The sequence below is a fragment of the Callorhinus ursinus genome, unplaced genomic scaffold (genome assembly GCF_003265705.2).
Source record: "Callorhinus ursinus isolate GAN/ISIS: 27379988/994484 unplaced genomic scaffold, GSC_fseal_2.0 scaffold5, whole genome shotgun sequence".
Classification (NCBI taxonomy): domain Eukaryota; kingdom Metazoa; phylum Chordata; class Mammalia; order Carnivora; family Otariidae; genus Callorhinus; species Callorhinus ursinus.
This window is the reverse complement of record NW_027397067.1, coordinates 3,941,743-3,961,143: the sequence shown is the minus strand read 5'-3', so window position 1 is coordinate 3,961,143 and position 19,401 is coordinate 3,941,743. Positions and strand designations below refer to the sequence as shown.

Sequence of the window (19,401 nt, the reverse complement as noted above, 5' to 3'; positions counted from 1 at the left end):
TTCCATGATAAAAGCAGCTGGCTTTTTTGAAAGAGTTTTTATTGAATCTGTTATTAAGTTTAGGAAGAAATTGCTTTTTTCACAATATTTCCTTCCAATTAATGAATATAGGACATCTTCCCCTTTGTGCAAATATTTTAAATTTCTTATAACAATGTTACATTATTTCCAGTATACAGGTTTATACTTCTTTTGATGGTATTTTCCTATTTCATTCATTTAGGTGTTATTGTAAATAGAATTGTTTTTTTAATTTCATTTGGGAATTGTTCATAGTTTATATATATAAATATAATTGATTTTTGTATGTTGATTTTGTATACTACAACATTGCTGAAATCATTTATTAGTGAAAATAGTACTCAGAGGGTTCCTTATTATTCTCAATATACAAGATCAGCATGTGTGAACTAGATAGTTTTGTTTCTTTTTATTGCCTGATTTTCCTGGCTAGACCATCTGGTACAATGTTGAGTAGGAGTGGTAAAAGCAGACTTCCTTTTCTTGTTCTGATCTTACCGGAAAAAGATTTATTCTTACCATTAAGTATGATGCTCACTGTGGGTTGCACAGAGATGCTCTTTATTAGATTGAAGAATTTCCCTTCTCTTCTTACACTGAGTGTTTTTATTATGAAGGGGTGCTGGGCTTATGAAATTTCTGTATTTCTGTATTTACTGAGATAATACATTAATTCTATTAATATGGTATATCACATTGATTGATTTGGGGTTGGTAAACCAATCATGCATTCTTGTAAAAATTCCCACTTGGTCATGGTTTATAATTCTTTTAAAACATTGCTGGATTTCATTTGTATTAGTATCAATCATATTAATACTATTATATAATACAATATTTTGTATAATAATGATAGTATTTTTTTCATTAGTGAACTCATTTTCTTTATGGGAAGTCCTCAAACTATTAATTCAATCTCTACTTTCACTAGGTCTAATCAATTTACTATTTCTCCTAGAGTCACAATTGGTAGTCTGTGTTTTTCTATAAATTTTAACCTTTCATCTAAGTTACCTAGTTGGGGTTGGCATAAAGTTGTTCCTTTACTTCCTTTTTATCTTTTTTTTATCTATTTCATCAGGAATGATGTCTTCTCTTTTGTTCATGATTTCAGCAATCTGAGTCTTCTCTTTGCTCGATGAGACTTCCCAAAGGATTTTCAAATTAGCTGATCTTTCAAAGAATCTACTTTTGATTTTGTTCATATTATCTATTTTATATATTTCTGCTCTACCCCTTTGTTCTGCTTGCTTTGATTTTAATTTAGTATTCTTTATCTAGTTTCTTTGCATGAAAATCTAGGATGCTGATTTGAGTCTTTCTTCATATAAACATTTATAGATATGAATTTTCTTCAATCACTGATCTATCTGCATTTCATAAATTTTAATAAATTGTTTCTGTTTTCATTTATCTCAAAATATTTACTAATACCTCTTATGATTTAACCTTAGACTCACTGACAGTTTAAGAGTTTTCCTTTTCCCCAGCACATACAGTCAATTCTCATTACTTGTGGATTCTGTATTTGCAAATTTACTTACTCGCTAATACTTATTTTTATTTCCAAAATCACTATTCATGCTGTTTTCATGGTCATTTGTGGATATATGCAAAGCAGTGAAAAATTTTAGTAACACACCATGCACTGCCCCAGCAGAGGTCAAACAAGGTAACACTTGGACTCCTTGTTTCAGCTCTCATACTGTGAAATGTATACAAAAAACTGTCTTTTTCTGCAGTCTATTTGGTGTCAAGATTTTCACATTTTTGTATCCATGACATTGCTCTTTAAAATGACCCCAAAGCATAGTGCTGAAATCCTGTTTAGTGTTCAAGTGCAAGATCATTAGGCGTGCCTGTGTGGCTCAGTTGGTTAAGCAACCGCCTTTGGCTCAGGTCATGATACCAGGGTCTTGGAATCCAGCCCTGCATTGGGCTCCCTGGTCAGCAAGGAGCCTGCTTCTCCTTCTCCCTCTGCCCCTCACCCCCCACTCGTATTCTCTCTTGCTCACTCTGCTCTCTCTCTCAAATAAATAGATTTTAAAAATCTTTAAAAAAAACATTATAATATGCGTACAGAGAAAATACACCTGTTGGATAAACTTTGTCTGGGCATGAGTTATAGTGCTAGTGACTGTGAGTTCAATGTTAAAGACACAACAATAATATTAAATAAGTTGTCTTTAAACAAAAACACACATAAAACAAAGTTATACATTAATTAGTTGATGAAAATGCTGTGACCAGAGCCGTGCAGGAACTCAACCCTGTATTTCCCCTAGAAGCAATGTCTCAGTATTTGCTAAATTACTGTTCATGATGACTTTATAAAACATAGATATCACGAATAACAGGAATCAACTGCATTTATGAAGTTCCCCAATTCTCTTTTGTTGTTTATTCTAATTTAATCTCATACTTAATGGAAAATATATTTTATATGATTTTGATCCTTTTGATGTATTGAGGCTTTTATATGTCATAACATTGGGTCTATCCTGAAAAAGATTCTATGATTACTTGTGAAAACATGTATTCTGCTGTTTTGGGGTGGAATGTCCTATAGATGTCTGCTCAAACTAGCTGTTTTCTTCTGTTTTTCAAGTCTTCTCTTTACTCATTTATATTCTTCCCAGTTGTTCCATCCATAATTATAAATGAGATATTGAAGTTTCCAACTATTATTGTTGAGTTGTCTGCATCTTCCTTCAATTCTGTGTGCTTTTGCTTCATGCATTTGAACTAATATTATTAGGTGCATGGATATCTCTAATTCCTATCTTTTTCTGAAAAATTCACTTTTTCATCACTATAAAGTGTCCTTTTTTTCTCAATTAACAATTATTGTTTGAAGTCTGTTTTGTCTGATATTCGTGTAGCCACTTTAGTTCTGTTTTATTATTGTTTCTATGGTATATGTATATATATATGTGGTATATATATATATATATATATATATGTGGTATATATATATATATATATATGTCCATTTTTTTACCTTCAATCTGTTTCTGAATCTAAATCGTGTTTCTTATAAATAGCATTTAATTGAACAATGTTTTTATTCATTTTTTTCAATCTCTACCTTAGACTGAGGCATTTTAGCTTTTTACATCTAATGCAATCACTGTAAATGGAGGATTTTCATCTGTCATTTTACTTATTTTTTTCCTATGTTTATTAGGTTTTTTGTTCTATTCTTTGATTCCTGCTTTCTTTTGTGCTAAATAGAAATTCTTGATAAGTCTAGATAGAGCTCTCTTTGATTTTATTCTACTTGGAGTGTGATTTTTTTTGAGTATAGTTGATGGTTGACCCACAATGTGACATTAGTTTCAGGTGTACAACATAGTGATTCAACAAGTCTGTACATTATGCTAAGCTCACCACAAGTTTAGGTACCATCTGTCACCATACAGTGTTATTACAATATTATTGATTATATTCCCTAAGTCAAATCTTTTATTCCCTTGACTTATTCTTTCCATAACTGGAAGCTTGTATCTCTTACTCCCCTTTACATATTTTGCCCATTGAATTATTGAATATGTAGATTACATTTTATCCATTTTGAATTTTCAACTATTATTTCTTCTAATACATTTTCTGTCCCTTTCTATTTTTTTTCTTGGACTCTCATCATACATATATATGTTTGTTTTCTACCCTGCCACAGGTTTCTGAGATGCTGGTCATTTTTCATTATTCTTTGTTATTTTTCTGTTGCTCTATTGGATAATCTCTATTGGCCTATATTCAAGATTATTGATTCTTTCTTCTGCCAACTCAGCTCTTTTTGGGTACCATTAGTAAATGTTTCATTTCAGTTAATGAGTATTTCAACTATAGATACTCTATTTTTTTATATAACCTCTCTATTGTTACTTTCTATTTGGTAAGACACCATTGTCATATTTTTCCTTGGTTCTTTAGACATTGTTTTCTTTAGTAATTTAAACATATTCATTATAGCTGATTTAAATACTTTGTCTACTGAATCCAAAATCTGAACCCCATTCAAGGCATAATCTGTTGGTTGGTATTTATCCTGTTTATGTACATACTTTTCTGCTTTTTACACATGTGATAGTTTTTTGATGAAAACTATATATTTTAGATATCTTGTAACAGCTTTGGTGTTAGATTCTTCCACTTTCCCAAGGTTTATTGTTGGTGTTTTCTTATTGGTGCTTTCTTATTTCTTATTTCTATTTTCGTATTGGTGTTTCTTTGTTTGGCACTTTCTTGCATTAATTCTATAGAATTTGTATTCCCTGTAGAGTGTTGATAGTAAGTTCTCTGTTAGTTTGTTGTAGGGTTTTTTGTTTGTTTTGTTTTTGTTTTACATTTTTAAGTCTAGCTGCCCATTGGTCACATCTGGGTCAGCTGACTATTGGTCAGACAATTTCATTATATGTGTTGCCTATAAGTCTGTTACTTTTTACCAAGGAAATCTGCATATGAAGGCACATCTTCCAATTTTGGGACACTTACAAGACAAAGTTAACTCTAATCTCCTGTCTATGTGTGGTCTCTAGTTCAAAGTGACTGGTGCCTTTTCCTGGGCATACACATATCATCATAAATCTCCAAGAATACAGCAGAGCTTTTCCCAAACTCAAAATCGTTGCCTAGTTTTCTATGACTTTCTTTTAAATTCCAGGCCAGGATTTTGTTTGTTCCAGTTGAAATCTCAGGTTTAGATAGTCAGGATGTTGCCAGCAGTTTGCTATTGCTCTAGTTCTGTCCTAGGCTAGATCCCTTCTTTTCTTTTCTCCCCTCCCCTTGCTGAGCTAAGCTCTGAGTCACATAGCCACCACACTAAGAATAGAAACTTCTCAGGAAACTGCAAATTAAGCCAAATTCCTGACTCTACTCTGAATGAGGTCAGACCTCTCAATTTTCTGCAATGCTACTGGCTTTTGGCTATAAAGCCACTGTCTGGGAAGGGAAGGGTGTTTAAATATCTTTGAATTAAAACTTTAAGATGAACCCCATTATGTTACTGAGTAAGGTCCAGCAATTTCTCTTGCAGAGACAATTTCTGTTCATTCTGTGATTTTGGTTATTTCCCATTTTTGTCAATTTGGCTAGTTTCTTGAATATTTGAAAACAGATGCTTGATTTCAGTTGCTTTGTGGGCATTTCCAGTTTTTGAGGGAGGGCAAGTTCACTGAGGCCCTCTAGCCACTATTCCATAAGTCACACCACTCCCCATCCAGATGATTTAAATTTTTGTTTATCATTGGATTTTGAAAGTTTTTGGGTGTGATTTACTGACTGAGTGATTTTTTTTTTTTCTAAACAGAACTCAGTTTTCCCTTTCCCTCTGAAAGTGGAAGTACACATTCAATTTGGGTTTTGTTTTTTGTTTTGTTTTGCTTTGTTTTGGTAAATTTTCTATGTTTCTCTCCTTCATTTACCCTTTTCTATTCATCTTGAATGCTAGTTGTTCCACCAGTGGATTCACAAAACTGTTTTTTAACTTATATTTTCCATATTTTATGCTACTGCATTTTGAGAGAATCCCTCAGTTAAAGTTTCCAGCTTCAGCTGTTTCTATTCTGCTATAGAGTTTTTATTTCAAATGCGATCTTCATATTTCCTAAAATCACTAATTATTCTATTTCATAAGATCAGTTTTTAAAAATTAGCTGTGAGTCTTTCTAAGCACTCTAAGGAGTGCTTAGAAGGTTACTGAGGAGGTTACTATATATTCTTTAGGGAGCTTGTCTTGGATAATTGTTGAGGATGAGACCTCCTGGCTGTGGATAAGCTGGAAGTCTGTCTTATAGAGTAGGGGCTTCCATCATTTCTAGAGATCCTTGGGACACTTAAGAGTTTGATCCATACTCACAGCTTCAGCATGAGATAAACCCCTTATTATCTCTACCTCAACAAAAACTCATGAGAAAAGAGGGATAGACTAGCCCATAAACTCAAAGAGAGTTTCCAAATAATTATCCTGACAATTGAACCAGTGTTCATTCCCACTCCTCACTCATTCACATTGAATACAGGGAGAACTTCCTGAGTGAGAATCATTCAATTGAATCTTTTTAATGGTCTTCTATCTTTTTTGGGTTATGGGTTCTTCTGTGTATTGACCGCATCTTTTTACTTTTACACTGATGGCAAAAATTCCCTTTCTACTTTTTCTTTACCTATAATTTTCTGCCAATTTTAGGATATTTTTGAACATGTAACAGAAGTATGTTGGTATTCTCAAGTTTTCTGAGAAGAGAACATGTGCTCTTATCCTCACAAAAACCATGGATTATAATACTCTCCATCTTATACTGGAGGATGCTTAGCCTGAGAATAAATAACTCATCCTACAAAATGGGCATCATATTTATATATGGAAGCTAAAGCTCTTTAACATTTTTTTTATATTTTATTTATTTATTTGAGAAAGAAAGAGAAGACAGAGGAAGAGAGAGAGGGAGAAAAGGGCTCTGCAGTGCAGGGCTGATCCCAGGGACCTGGGATCATGACCTAAGCCAAAGGCAGACACTTAACTGACTGAGCCACACAGGCGCCCCCAGAGCTCTTTAACTATTAAGCTCATATTCTTACTATTATAGGGCAATGACTTGTATAAAAATGAGATAAACAATAAAAGGCACATAAAGATAAATTGCATTATAAGATCTAAATAATTTCAATAACTGATATTTGTTTAGTTTTGCTTTATTTACTTAAGGCTAGGACAAGTGAAGTAATAACTTATTTTCTGGGCGCCTGGGTGTCTCAGTCGTTAAGCGTCTGCCTTTGGCTCAGGTCATGATCCCAGGGTCCTGGGATCAAGTCCCACATTGGGCTCCAGTCCCACATTGGGCTCCCTGCTCGGCAGGAAGCCTGCTTCTCCCTCTCCCACGCTCCCTGCTTGTGTTCCCTCTCTCACTGTCTCTCTCTCTGTTAAAAAATAAATAAAAAATCTTTAAAAAAATAACTTATTTTCTTCATATCTTTATTTACCAATGTGTCCTTTGTTTAACCTAAAAATAAATTTTTTATACAACATTAATGATTATAAGAAAATATTCACAAATTGTCCTCCAAAATCACAAAAGTTTTACAATGTACTTATGAAAGTACATGGAGACCTCTTGACACATAGTTTTCAAAACATTTCTCAAAATACTGTGAGTAGAAATTGTTACTTTGATCTCTTTTATGTTAATCTAATCCATAAGAAAGCTGATCTTTCTAGGTAAAATTTTTTGCAAGTAACATGGAATTTTATGTCATTGATTATTTTTGAAACTACGTTTGTCATTTCTTCTCTTTTATAAGAACATTTAAGCAAATGATATTAGGAAAATGATGATAAAAATACTATTTTTGCTAAATATTTACTTATAAATTATCAGTCATATCAAATTGTTTCATGCTTTAGATCCCTGATAATTATGTCAAAAATTGTATATATACAAGTTACTTTTGTAAAATGAAATGTTTTTTAAAATCTATGGACTAAAATATAATGCTTTAACTTGCTGGGTATTTTCATTATTATACTAAGATTATTTTTCAGTAGAGTTTTATTTATTTATTTATTTATTTATTTTTGTTATTTAGATTATGCAATTAAAAGTGTACAATTGTCAACTATCAAAAACAACTATAAATTGAGGAACTGTTCAATAAAACAATGGGTGAGGAATTTGAAATTAGAGGGACAAAGACAACATTCCACAAATACATTTTGAAAATTTCTTAATATAATGCTGATGTCTGTGATTTATTTCAAAATGTGTCAAGATAGGCTGGATTGATGGACAGATAAATGGGATGGGTACATAGATATGTGATAAAGAAATATAGTGAAATGTGAATCATAGAATTTAGGTAGTGTGTAGAGGGCCTTTACTGTAAATTATTTAAAGTATGCTGTATACTTGAAATTTTTCATAATAAAATGTTGACAAAAGTGCTTACCATCCTTAACTGTAAAGTAATGATGTAGTGTAATTTAAAAAATTATCATTTCTTGCTCCCAGGCAACATCAGGCTAGGCCTTAGGAATATGATATTGTAAGACATATTTTTTGTGTTTAAAAGTTCTTGATCCAGTGGAGGAAACATGCTAGTGAACAATTTCCATGCAGGATGGTTACCAATATTATGGTATACATAAATTTAGAAGAGTTCTACAATATACAGATATGTATCTGTCCCTGTTTTGGAGACAGAGACTCAGGGCAAACTTTCCTCACTGAAATTTTAAAAATTAATAAAATTAATAAGACACAGAAAATATCCCAAGCATTTAATAAGTGACACAAACGGGTTATGGTTATAAACTTGAATTTTTTAAATGTGGGAAAGACACCAAGCTTATATATGTTAATCATCTTTACTAACAGTTAGTATTCTTAGTCATTCTTAGTCATTATGCTAGATTCCTGAATAATAAAATCATTCTTAGTCATTATGCTAGATTCCTGAATAATAAAATCATTCATCAGTGGTTTTTGTAGTGTCTTCTATGTTCCAGGCACTGGGGATATTTATTTCTATACTCTCCTTGAAGAGTAGCAATTGTAATTTGGTGATAGATTGCTCAAGGTAGTATAGATAGAAAATGGTAAAGAAGAGATTTTTAACTCAAGGCTATGTGATTTTAATTTTCCTTTTACTGTATCAGGTTGCCTATTCCCTTATTTTAAAAAAGTATTCTAACAGAGGAAATCTTGAATCCTCAAATGACATCAATTTCAGTCATAAGCCATCCTTATGATACCTAAGTCCAATACGTCCAATAATGTGATACATGCTGGCATTCTCCTTGATGTTCTCCCGTGATGGTACTTTTTATTACTGCTCACAAGTTGCAATTATAAATACCAATTGTGCTAGTTTTAATTTTTACACAATTTTTATGTCAGCAGAGGTGATACACCCCAGTATGGTCAAACAATCCTATAGAGCTGACTAGTTTCATCTGTGTTGAAAAGTCTCCATTTCTGGGGTGCCCGGGTGGCTCAGTTGTTAAACGTCTGCCTTCGGCTCAGGTCATGATCCCAGTGTCCTGGGATCGAGTCCCACATCGGGCTCCCTGCTCTGCGGGAAGCCTGCTTCTCCCTCTCCCACTCCCCCTGCTTGTGTTCCCTCCCTTGCTGTGTCTCTTTTTGTCAAATAAATAAATAAAATCTTTTTAAAAAATAGTCTCCATTTTTAATTTGGTATTTTCAATGTTACCCTTAGAGGTATCATTATCCTTCATCCTATAGAAGGAGATGTTGACTTTAAAGAAGTTCTGTAACTCACCAATGGCCGTATTCTGTTATTTTTATCTGCTATTTCTCCTATCCAAAAATTACAGTCTATAAGTTTAAGAAAGACATTAAATGAATTTTCTGAAACTAGTTCTTAATGAATGAATTTATGAAATATTGATTAAAACACTATACAAGAATGAGTAATATTTAGAAGCTGAGGGGTAACTAATAACCAGCATAGCTAAGTAAGTATAATTAGCTGTATATACAGCATATGCTACATAGAATTAAAGTCTAAATATTATAGTTAGTCATTGCATTGCGTTTCTCTTTTTGCTTTATGTTGTCAACTAAGGATTTTTTAGTACATTAAAAAGAATTAGAAAAGAAGTGTTGTATCAAACGCTATACTGCCATCAACAATTAGTGGTTGAGTTTCCACATTAGCCAAAATATGGAACTGAAAATATTAACATCATTCACCATTATTAGAATATGGTGATGCGCTTTTTGATGGTGATACTAAGAATTGATTTAAAGAGCAGTGTGAGTGGCTGGCACAAGGGAAACGATAGACTAATCACAGCCAGATGGGAAAAGAGGAGCTGTAGCAAGAGATAGAAAAAAGGCAGCTCCATTGATACATCTATATTTAGGGAAGAGGCAATGATGGAAATGTAGAATGAAAATTATGAAGCAAGTTAAATAAAGGGAGTGGATGAAGTTATGATGGTGCTTGTCTAAACTGACAAGAGACAAACATAAGGTAAGGACATGTGTAACACCAATGCTTTAGAGAAATGCAGCAGGAAAAGAGCCAGCAGAAAAAGACTATATCCACAGTTCTCTCTTTAAACAACCTACAGACTAGGCAGAGTAATTAGGCAACTCCAAAGATAAACATAAGACAGAAATGGGATATCCACAGAGAAATTCAAACAAAAAGCCATGGAGAAAAGTTAAGGGACAAGCATGAGCAGATATATAAAGTAAGAAAGAAGTCATCTTGTTAAAGAATGAGAGGATCTGATGTGGATATAAAGCAGGAGATGTGTACTAGCATGTCAGAGAGGGTCACTCCTTGGAATGTTTTGACTCTCAGACTGACCTCCCCACCTGATTTCATAGGTACAGGAATGTAAGAAAATTATGCTAATTTTAATCCATAGTTGAAAAATTGTATATGGGTTTGCATTTCCATATGATTAATTTTTCACTTTGGTGTTTGTTATTTATCCTTTCATCCACACTGGAATAATATATTTATAATTTCTTCCCCAAACATTATTATTGTGAATTTCATTGTAGAGTAATTAAAATAATTTAAATTTTGAATATGTAAAATATATGTATTAATAAAAATAAAGGTAGTGAATCTTTCTGATGAGTTTAAAACAACACAGTTAATATATTTCAGAATACTGAAAATTTGCATAAGCAAAGAAAAAAATCATTCATTTATTCATTTTATTAATACATAATAACATGAGGAAAACATGAATTGATTTAAAGAATATTTTTCTTCAGGAATTTGTATTCCTATTCAAAGAGGGAATACATAATGGTAAAATACAGTCAGAATTTTTACTTTATTTTAAATTATTATTTAAAATGTGAAGCCACGACTGTTTTGGTTCCCAGAATATTACTTTAGTGTGACACAAATGAAGTTCATAAGAAATCAAAACTAAGAAATGCGATTAGCTCTGTCTAACTTATTTTGAGTTATGCCTTTCAGAAATTTTGCCACTAAAATCTCAAAATGATTTTGTTCTTTTGGCCATGAGGGCTATACCAAAGTAAACAGATAATGTGTGTTTTTGCTCTTTTCGTTCTCCAAAATATTCTCCCCTTTGCATCTTAATGACATTAATGTAGTTGGTTTATATGACGATGGTTTATGTGATGAATTTGGATTTACCTTAGCTTCAATCTGCTTAGTATCTGGATTCTGAAACAAAAATTTGATTTTGCTCTTGCCATCATCTGAAGAACCCTTAAGCTGAGAAAACTTATACCTCCAAAGTATAGCCTAAAGGGGGAAAAAAGGAAACATATTCAATTAATATCTACATTCAAACCAAGAAATAGTCCTCTTTTAAGTGGTAAAATCTAATCATATTAAATTAGTACTATATCCCAGAATTAAAAAGTAAATTAAAATATATTTATCAAAGGCTATAACTTAATATTCAATATATCTTTTAGTTTCCAGAAATAACTTTAGTATCCATGAAATAATTATTTCAAAAAATATATGCAAAGAAATCAATTTGAGTATCTTGCTTTATATTACTATGAAATAAAAATAAGCTCACTTAAAGCATATGTCTATGTTACTGAATAAGCAAAAACACTTGTTTCTTTTTTCTATTAATAGAAGTGGTAAGGTGATTTTGAATTGATAATTCTATAGATATTCTGTAGTACTTTCTCTTAAAGCTCAAACTAATAATCTGTAGTCTTTGTCAAGATAAAAGATCAGCCTTAGTAAATAATTATGACAAAATAATTTATATGGTATCCTCACGAGACTGAACTAGAGTAAGTATTTTACAGAACTAGCCCATCAATCTATAATATCTCAGTCAATAGGATTATTTGACTAAAAGCCATCTTTCAATATTGCAGGGGCAAGTTTAGATAGTATAAAATCTATGAAAGAACCAAACGTTAGTTACAACATGACCATGCACTTACTGTTTGAATATATAGTGAGAACAATTAAGAACCTGGTACAGAGAATTCTTATCACACAGCTTACTTTATTTTAATATCTCACATAATATGGTACATTGTTACAATTAATGAACCAATACTGGCACATTATTATTAACTAGAGTCCATTGTTTATGTAGTTTTTCTTGTTTTAACCTAATGTATTTTTCTGGTACAGGACTCTACCCAGGATACCACATTACATTTATTCGTTGTGCCTTCAGCTCTACTTGTCTGTTACAGTTTCTCAGATCCTTGTCAGACTGTCCTTGACAATTTGAGGAATACTGGTTAAGTATTGTGCAGAATGCCCCCTACTGGAATTTGTCTGATGTATTTCTCATAACTGGATGGGCTAAAGATTTTTAGAAGTGAGATAAGACCCTATCATTTTTTACAATAACCCCAGTGTATTTCTGAGAGGTTTCCTTTTAAGATATGTTATTATTGTGGAGTGTGATGCGTGTGTTTATCAAACTTCATCAGGTGGTCTTAACATGATTCAATAATTCATTTAAATATAAAGCTATGTGAAAAAAAGCATGGTTTTACATATAAATTATTTTTTATTATTGTTATTTACTAAAGTATTTAATAATATTTTGCATGTTTTCAACCTTTTAAAATTTATTACTACTTGCTTTGTATTCTTATATATGGTCTATTTATGGAGAATGTTCCATGTGCACTTGAAAAAAATGCATATTCTGTTCTGGTTGGGTGGAGTATTCTATGTATATCTGTTAGATATAGTTAGTTATAGTTTTGTTCAGGTTCTGTATTTCTTTATTGGTCTTCTGTCTGATTATTCATTCCATTATTGAAAGTGGAGTATCAAAACTTCCAACTATTATTATAGAATTGTCTATTTCTCCTTGCATTTGGATCCAGAGTTTAGCAAAGCCACTGCTTTGCTGCCTCAGCATCCATTTAGTTTGGCCAAGTGGCCTGTAGGACCTTAAACCGACATAAGCCCCTTGTGCAAGTGGATGCCCTAGATAGCAGTCACAGAGTCACAAACATGTAAGTTCCTGAAAGGACTCCCCAACAGCCCTTCTGATCAATAGAATCTCTTGTGTCTCAGGGTCTGTATGCCTTGGCACCACTTAGATAAGAATCCCATGCAGCTTATCAAAACCTTGCTCTTTGAGTATGGATTTTACAGCCCAGCTTAGCTCAGGAACCCCCCAAGCACTCCACTCAAGGACCCTTAAAAAGGCATGCACCCCAGGTCCTGTCTCACTGTCTGTACTGCGCTTTGACAACCCCATGTGGCTCCTCAAGGCATTTCATGTCCTTCCTCCAGGACCTGTGAGTAATAAACTCCTGTATTTCAATTTCTCTTGTGGTCTGTTGTGGAACTGTGGCTCATCATCCGCCACCCTGCGCTTTACCTAACAAATGTTAATTTAAACAAAGTCATAACACTCCAATTATCTCAATGTTTAATATATTTTGGGGCCCTGATGCTTATAAGTTTATAATTGTTAAATTTTCTTTTTGAATTAATCCTTTTAACAATATATAATACTCTTCTTTGTCTCCTGTAACAGTAATATAAAATCTATTCTTTTTTTAAAGACATTTATTTGAGAGAGAGAGAGAGACAGAGAGACAGATCCAGTAGGGGGAGGGGCAGAAGGAGAGAAGCAGACTCCCCAGTGAGAGTGTAGCCTGATGTGGGACTCCATCTCACAACCCTATGATTATGACCCTGAGATCATGACCTGAGCCAAAATCAAGAGTCAGACACTTAACTGACTGAGCCATCCAGTTGCCCGGACATAAAATCTATTCGTATATTGGTTTAGCCACGGGTTCTCTTCTGGTTACTATTTGTATGGAATATCTTCTCACATCGTTTTTATTTTAACCCACTTGGGTATTTAGATCTAAAGTTAGCCTCTTGCAGACAGCATATAGTTGTATCATGTTTTTTTAATCAGTAGTGAAGAGAAAATGGCAGTTATTGCTTAATGATAACAGAGTTTCTGTCTGGGATGATGACAGGTTTTGGGAAACAGTGTGAATCAATTAATGCCACAAAATCATACACTTAAAAATGGCTAAAATGGGAAATTTTATATTATTTTAACACATTAGAAACAAAACTTTAAAAAAATCATTCTAGAAGCAATGTATCTCCAAAATCCACTCAAAGCAAATGCTAATTAAAAAGTTCACACTTTAAAAGTTATAATGAAATAATGAAATGATAAAATCATAAATTCCTTAAAAATAAGAATGAGAAAATTATCAGTAATAATGACACATAATGCATTTATACAGAATGTTCCTGTCTCTTTATCTACTTATTCACCAAACATTTTTGAAATGGCTACTATATCTTAAGCATTTTGCTAGATTTAGATAAAAAAGATATTGTCACCAACCCGAAGACATTAATTTCTGAACAAGTAAATGCTTTTGTTTTCATTCTTACTACGAGACTATACAATTTATAAAGAAGCTATATCCAATATTATAAATTGTCTAAAATGTTTCTTTAAATCTATTATTATATAGAATCTTCTAACAATAAAATTACCTGGGACAATTAACTTTCTGGAAAAAAGAATACAAGTTAAACTTTTAACTCACAACTTCCTAAGGAATTTTAATTCCTTATGTTTTAAAAAGTGAAATAATTTAAATAAGCCAAATTATAGGAAAACTACATAATGTAAATGAATATTGAATAACTTTGAAAAGAGGGAATTCTAGACTTAAGAGTAACAAAAAATTATATACTCATATGTACAAATAATGTATATTTACCAAAATGAAAAGCAATAAACTTAGTGGCATATAGGATATATGGTATAGTGTAAGGAAAATTCTAAACACAAAATAAATAAAAAGGCAAATAATATTATAGAGAAGTCACTGAAAAAAGTAGAAAAACAATTAGTATTTTTAATAAATATAAGAGCATGTTCAATTTCACTAGAAATAAAGAGTATAATAATAAAATGACTTAGCTTTGCCAAACGTTTAGTAAAGATCACTGAAAATTATAATAACTAAAGCTAGCAAGTTTATGTTGAAACAAATGTTTGCATAAAATTGCTAGCAATAGTATGAATTCTTTAGGATAATAATTTTCATACATATTTTAAGCCTTAAAAATATTCATATTATTTGATCCAGAAATTCCATTTCTAAATATTAACTAAGGAATATATGAAAAAAAAGAAAGTGTTAAATACATTATTAATAAATATCAAAAATGGAAATTCTGAACATTTTGCTTAAAATAATGCTCATGAGAATCATATATTTACATAGAAAAATGCGAATATTATAATGGTAAGGAAGAACATAAGGACATGAAATTAGATGAGATAACCATGTTAAAACTAAGGAGCTTGTAAAAGGCTGGAGGAAAAATGTCTGCAAAATATAGCATGTTATGTAGCTCAGGTGTTGACATTTACTTACTCTGTGGTTTTGAATAAGAAATTTTATTTTTAGCTTGCTAAGCTGTAAAACTAAAGGCTCTCACATTCTCAAATTATAATTAAAATTTTGAAATGATATTTCATATGTAGTCATTATAGTGTAAAACAGGAATTTACTATTTCAACTAGGATGACTTTTCAATGTGTAAAACAAACTTTAAAAGCTCATTATTTTAAATAAAGAGTAACAACAAACTTACTCTGCTAAAGAAGGCATATTAGAGACATATGAAGGAGGTTTGGAAACTTTTGGGAAGATGCAGAATGAATCCTTGGCTGTGAGTGGGAAACTCCAAAGATGAATAATGTAGTTGATGAATCTAATAATGATTGACTGAAATATTTGTCAGTTAAGAGGTAATGATACAAAGTTAATATCATAACAATTTTGGTGACAGATGGTAGCTAGATTTATCATGGTGATCACTCCTTCACATATATGAATGTTGAATCACTATGTTGTACACCTAAAACTAATATAATATTGTATGTCAACTACACTTTGACAACAACAAAAAAGGCAAATCAGTAGCAAAACAAAGCATGCACTTAACACACTTATAATGGTATCTGGAAAATAGTATTCAATAAATGTTTGCAAGTATTAAAACAAACAAAAGTTAACGCAGTATACTAGCGAGAGTTAGAACAGGCTTGATAAGCTGTGTGAATTGGTAATTCTCACAGAAATTCATTAAGGCCAATTTGGAGGAATCTGAATCTGAAAATATTACCAGTAAAAGTTTCACAGGTCTAAAAAAGGACTTAATTCAAGAACTCTTCAGCAATCCTATTTCTTATGCCAATATTTTGTTTTTAAGATTCTGATAAATATCATGGCAACTATGTTAAGAATATTAATGATGAAAAAGATGAGTAGACACCACTGTATTTTATAACATGTTATTTATATATTGCTAGTGAATACAGTGGTAGGTTCCTTGTAGCCGGCTCTGAAGTGGACCGAAAAGGGATCGGTGTTGTTGAGATATGTATGGAGAGTTGGATTGTTTGTAGTTATTTAACAGACTTTGATGTTCTTAGGAATACGGTGATAGTGAAGAGTACAGAAACAGGTGTTCTTTGCCTCAAGAGCTTTCCAATCAGGATAGAAAGTAAGCCAAGATGCAGTAATAAGTTCTCTATAAAATACATGCAGAAATTTTTTGGAAAAGTGAGCTTACATGATGCCACAATAAAACTTAAAAAGTATATGGAATTTTTGTCTCCATTTTTTATTCTGATATATGTATATATAAACATATATATGCCACACACACACATATGCATACCGCACAGAGTGGTATAATCACTAGTTGCCAACGTGGAATGAGATGAGGAGGATTATAAAGATCAGAAATCCCTCCTCCCTGATCACCTATTTTTGGTGCCCTCTTCCCCATATACTGACCTAATTCCCATTACCAGTAAGATATTAAGATCTTTTTCCCTATTATAATGCATTTATCTCAGGAAAGGTAATGCATTTTTTTTGGCAATGTACTGAAACAAAAATAAATTCTGATCTTAGAACCATAAGTATTGAAATGTAACCCAAACTTTAGACCTTACTTATAAGCCACATGACCTTGAGCAAGATGGAAAGATTCTTAATTAATTAGACCCTGAATACATTCTTTTGTAAATTAAAAGTAGTGATACTTAACTATCCTACTTTAAAGTGTTACTATGAAAATGGATGAGATGGTGATGAAAATTGCTTTGAAAATAGTAAAGGGCTTTTTCCTATTAGTTAAAATTAGTTTAGTAGAGTTCTTCCAATAGAACAGTAGAATATGTCAAATCTGATGTGAGAAGGTCCCTGAACACAAGTAGCAATAATAGTGATGATTCTGGGAGAATAAAGAAGTAGAAGTGAGAACGCGCAGAAGACAGACTGCTTTCTGGACCTGTCTATAGTCTTCTATGAAAAAAAATTTATATTTAGTTTTAAAATTAAAAATTTATTTGATCTTAAGCATAAGTCATAAAATACATTGCATTTTGAGAACACATGTCCCAGTAAATGTCATAACGATTTCTCATTGCTATGAATGATATACTGTATAGACTCCTTGTTCTAGGTTATACTATGTCTGGAAAACATCCTCCCTCGCCATCTACTCCTACGACTTCCTTGTGTTTCTTCCTTTTTCTGCATAAAGTTTTAGCATGTAATGCCCCTAAATTCAGAGCAAAAAGGGTAATGAATAGTAGAAGAATAACGTAGAACTAGGAGGGACAGGGAAAATTTTTGATTGTGAGTGCAAAGACATATTTGCATATTTCAGAGACATTTATTCATAATTTATTCATTTATATAAACCCTTTTAAATGGAAATATTTTTTGTCATGCTGCTTAATGCTTGCATCCGACCCTGCCCCCTTAGGATGTGATGCAGCCCTGTCCATAGATCCACACTCAACAGAGAAAACCAAGCTTATCTTTGCACCATCCTCCTTTCCAGAGTCCCTTTATATTGAAATACTGGCTGAGATGGGAATATCACACCAGAATATTTTCCTGGTCAGCACAAATGGAACATGCAAGGTCCTTGCTGATAAAGTTAAGTGCAGTTGGACCAGAAGTGCTAAAGACAGCTGTTTCGTCAGGTGTCATGAGGTGAGGAGAGAAGTATTCATTATTTCCATGTGCATGAGCCAGTTGGTGTACCAGGATGCATGCTGCGACTTGTCTCCTGGTATCCAAGAAGAATAGAACTGTCAGGAAATTTGTCAGAGGGGTCAGTGGGAAGCAGGGAATTCTAGATGGTATATACATGAAAGATGTGCAGGAAAAAGAGGATAAGTGGGAATTCTGTGGGGTTTCTAGACAGCCATCTGATATAGGTCTTGTGTATTGTATGATTGAAGTTCTTCCCTCAACTCATTTCATAGCTGGTCCATTCTCATCATCTAAGTCTCACTAGAAATATCAATGCCTCAAAAAGCCTTTCCTCTTCAAACTATTAAAAGGCCTTTTTGAGGTCTTCTGTTTCTCTATACCTTGTTTATTTCCTTCCCAGACAAAACTGTAGTCTGTGATCATTCTGTTCTCTCTACAATGCAAAGAAAGCTTCAAGTCTACAAGTAGTTGGTCTGATTAGCTCATCAGTGCATCCCTCGCCCTTAACAGAGTAGCTGGTATACAGTTGACACAATGAACCTAACTTTTGTGAAATACATGCATCAAGACAGAATAAATATTAAAGAAGAAAAAATCTTCCTTCTCCTCCCTATTATGTGGTTATCATGTTATTAGAAAGGTGGGGAAAACATACTAAAATGAGAACTTTATTAAAAAACTGGAATATCCAAACTTTCAAGCAGGCAACACTTTAACAACCAACAGACAATAATATCTCTGGATGTGGCTAGCCCATGGTCTCTGTCTTCTCTAGATAACTTTAACCAAAGGGCCCTGTTTGGGGTTGGAAAATTCTTGCCACCAGTAGTAAGCTTAATTTGTTGAACTTGATGGAAATCAAGTACAAAATGAGTAAGAAAAAGAAACAAAACAAAACAAAACAAAAAAACTATTAGTAATATATAAAGACATTTCTGAACATTTTTAAAGTGTGGAATTTGATCTAAAGACTTCATTATAAATAATCACAGAGCAGACTAGATTTTCACCTGCCCAAGTCTTTCCATGGATGACTACTTCTACTTGTTCCCGGAGAAAAAGGAGGTTGAACATAGTCAAGTACAGTGTGTAAAGGAACCATTTGCCTCTGTCCTACTTTTTATAATTAACACATTTTACTTAACACAACAGAGGCAAACATAAATGCTAAAAAACCTCTGGTTCAATGTCATTTGGGATTTAAAACTTAAGGTCATCATTCTTAAACCAGAATGTAATCCTTATAAAATGTGCCTACAAAAGATGATTGAAGGTGAAATGCTGAACTATTATCAAGCAGAATATCTCATATGAAGATAATGAAGCACATAGCACTAAGTCATTT

At 32.5% G+C, this 19,401-nt stretch overlaps 1 protein-coding gene across 2 annotated transcripts in view; it reads right to left on the bottom strand.

Annotated features, from left to right (window-relative positions):
* SNTG1 (syntrophin gamma 1) overlaps positions 1-19,401 on the bottom strand; it is a 957,083-nt gene that overhangs the window by 23,792 nt on the left and 913,890 nt on the right. For both annotated transcript variants that reach the window (XM_025871422.2, XM_073892760.1), the window contains one exon: positions 11,173-11,283. In XM_025871422.2, coding sequence (XP_025727207.1) covers positions 11,173-11,283 — 111 coding nt within the window. The remainder of the gene's footprint in view (positions 1-11,172; positions 11,284-19,401) is intronic.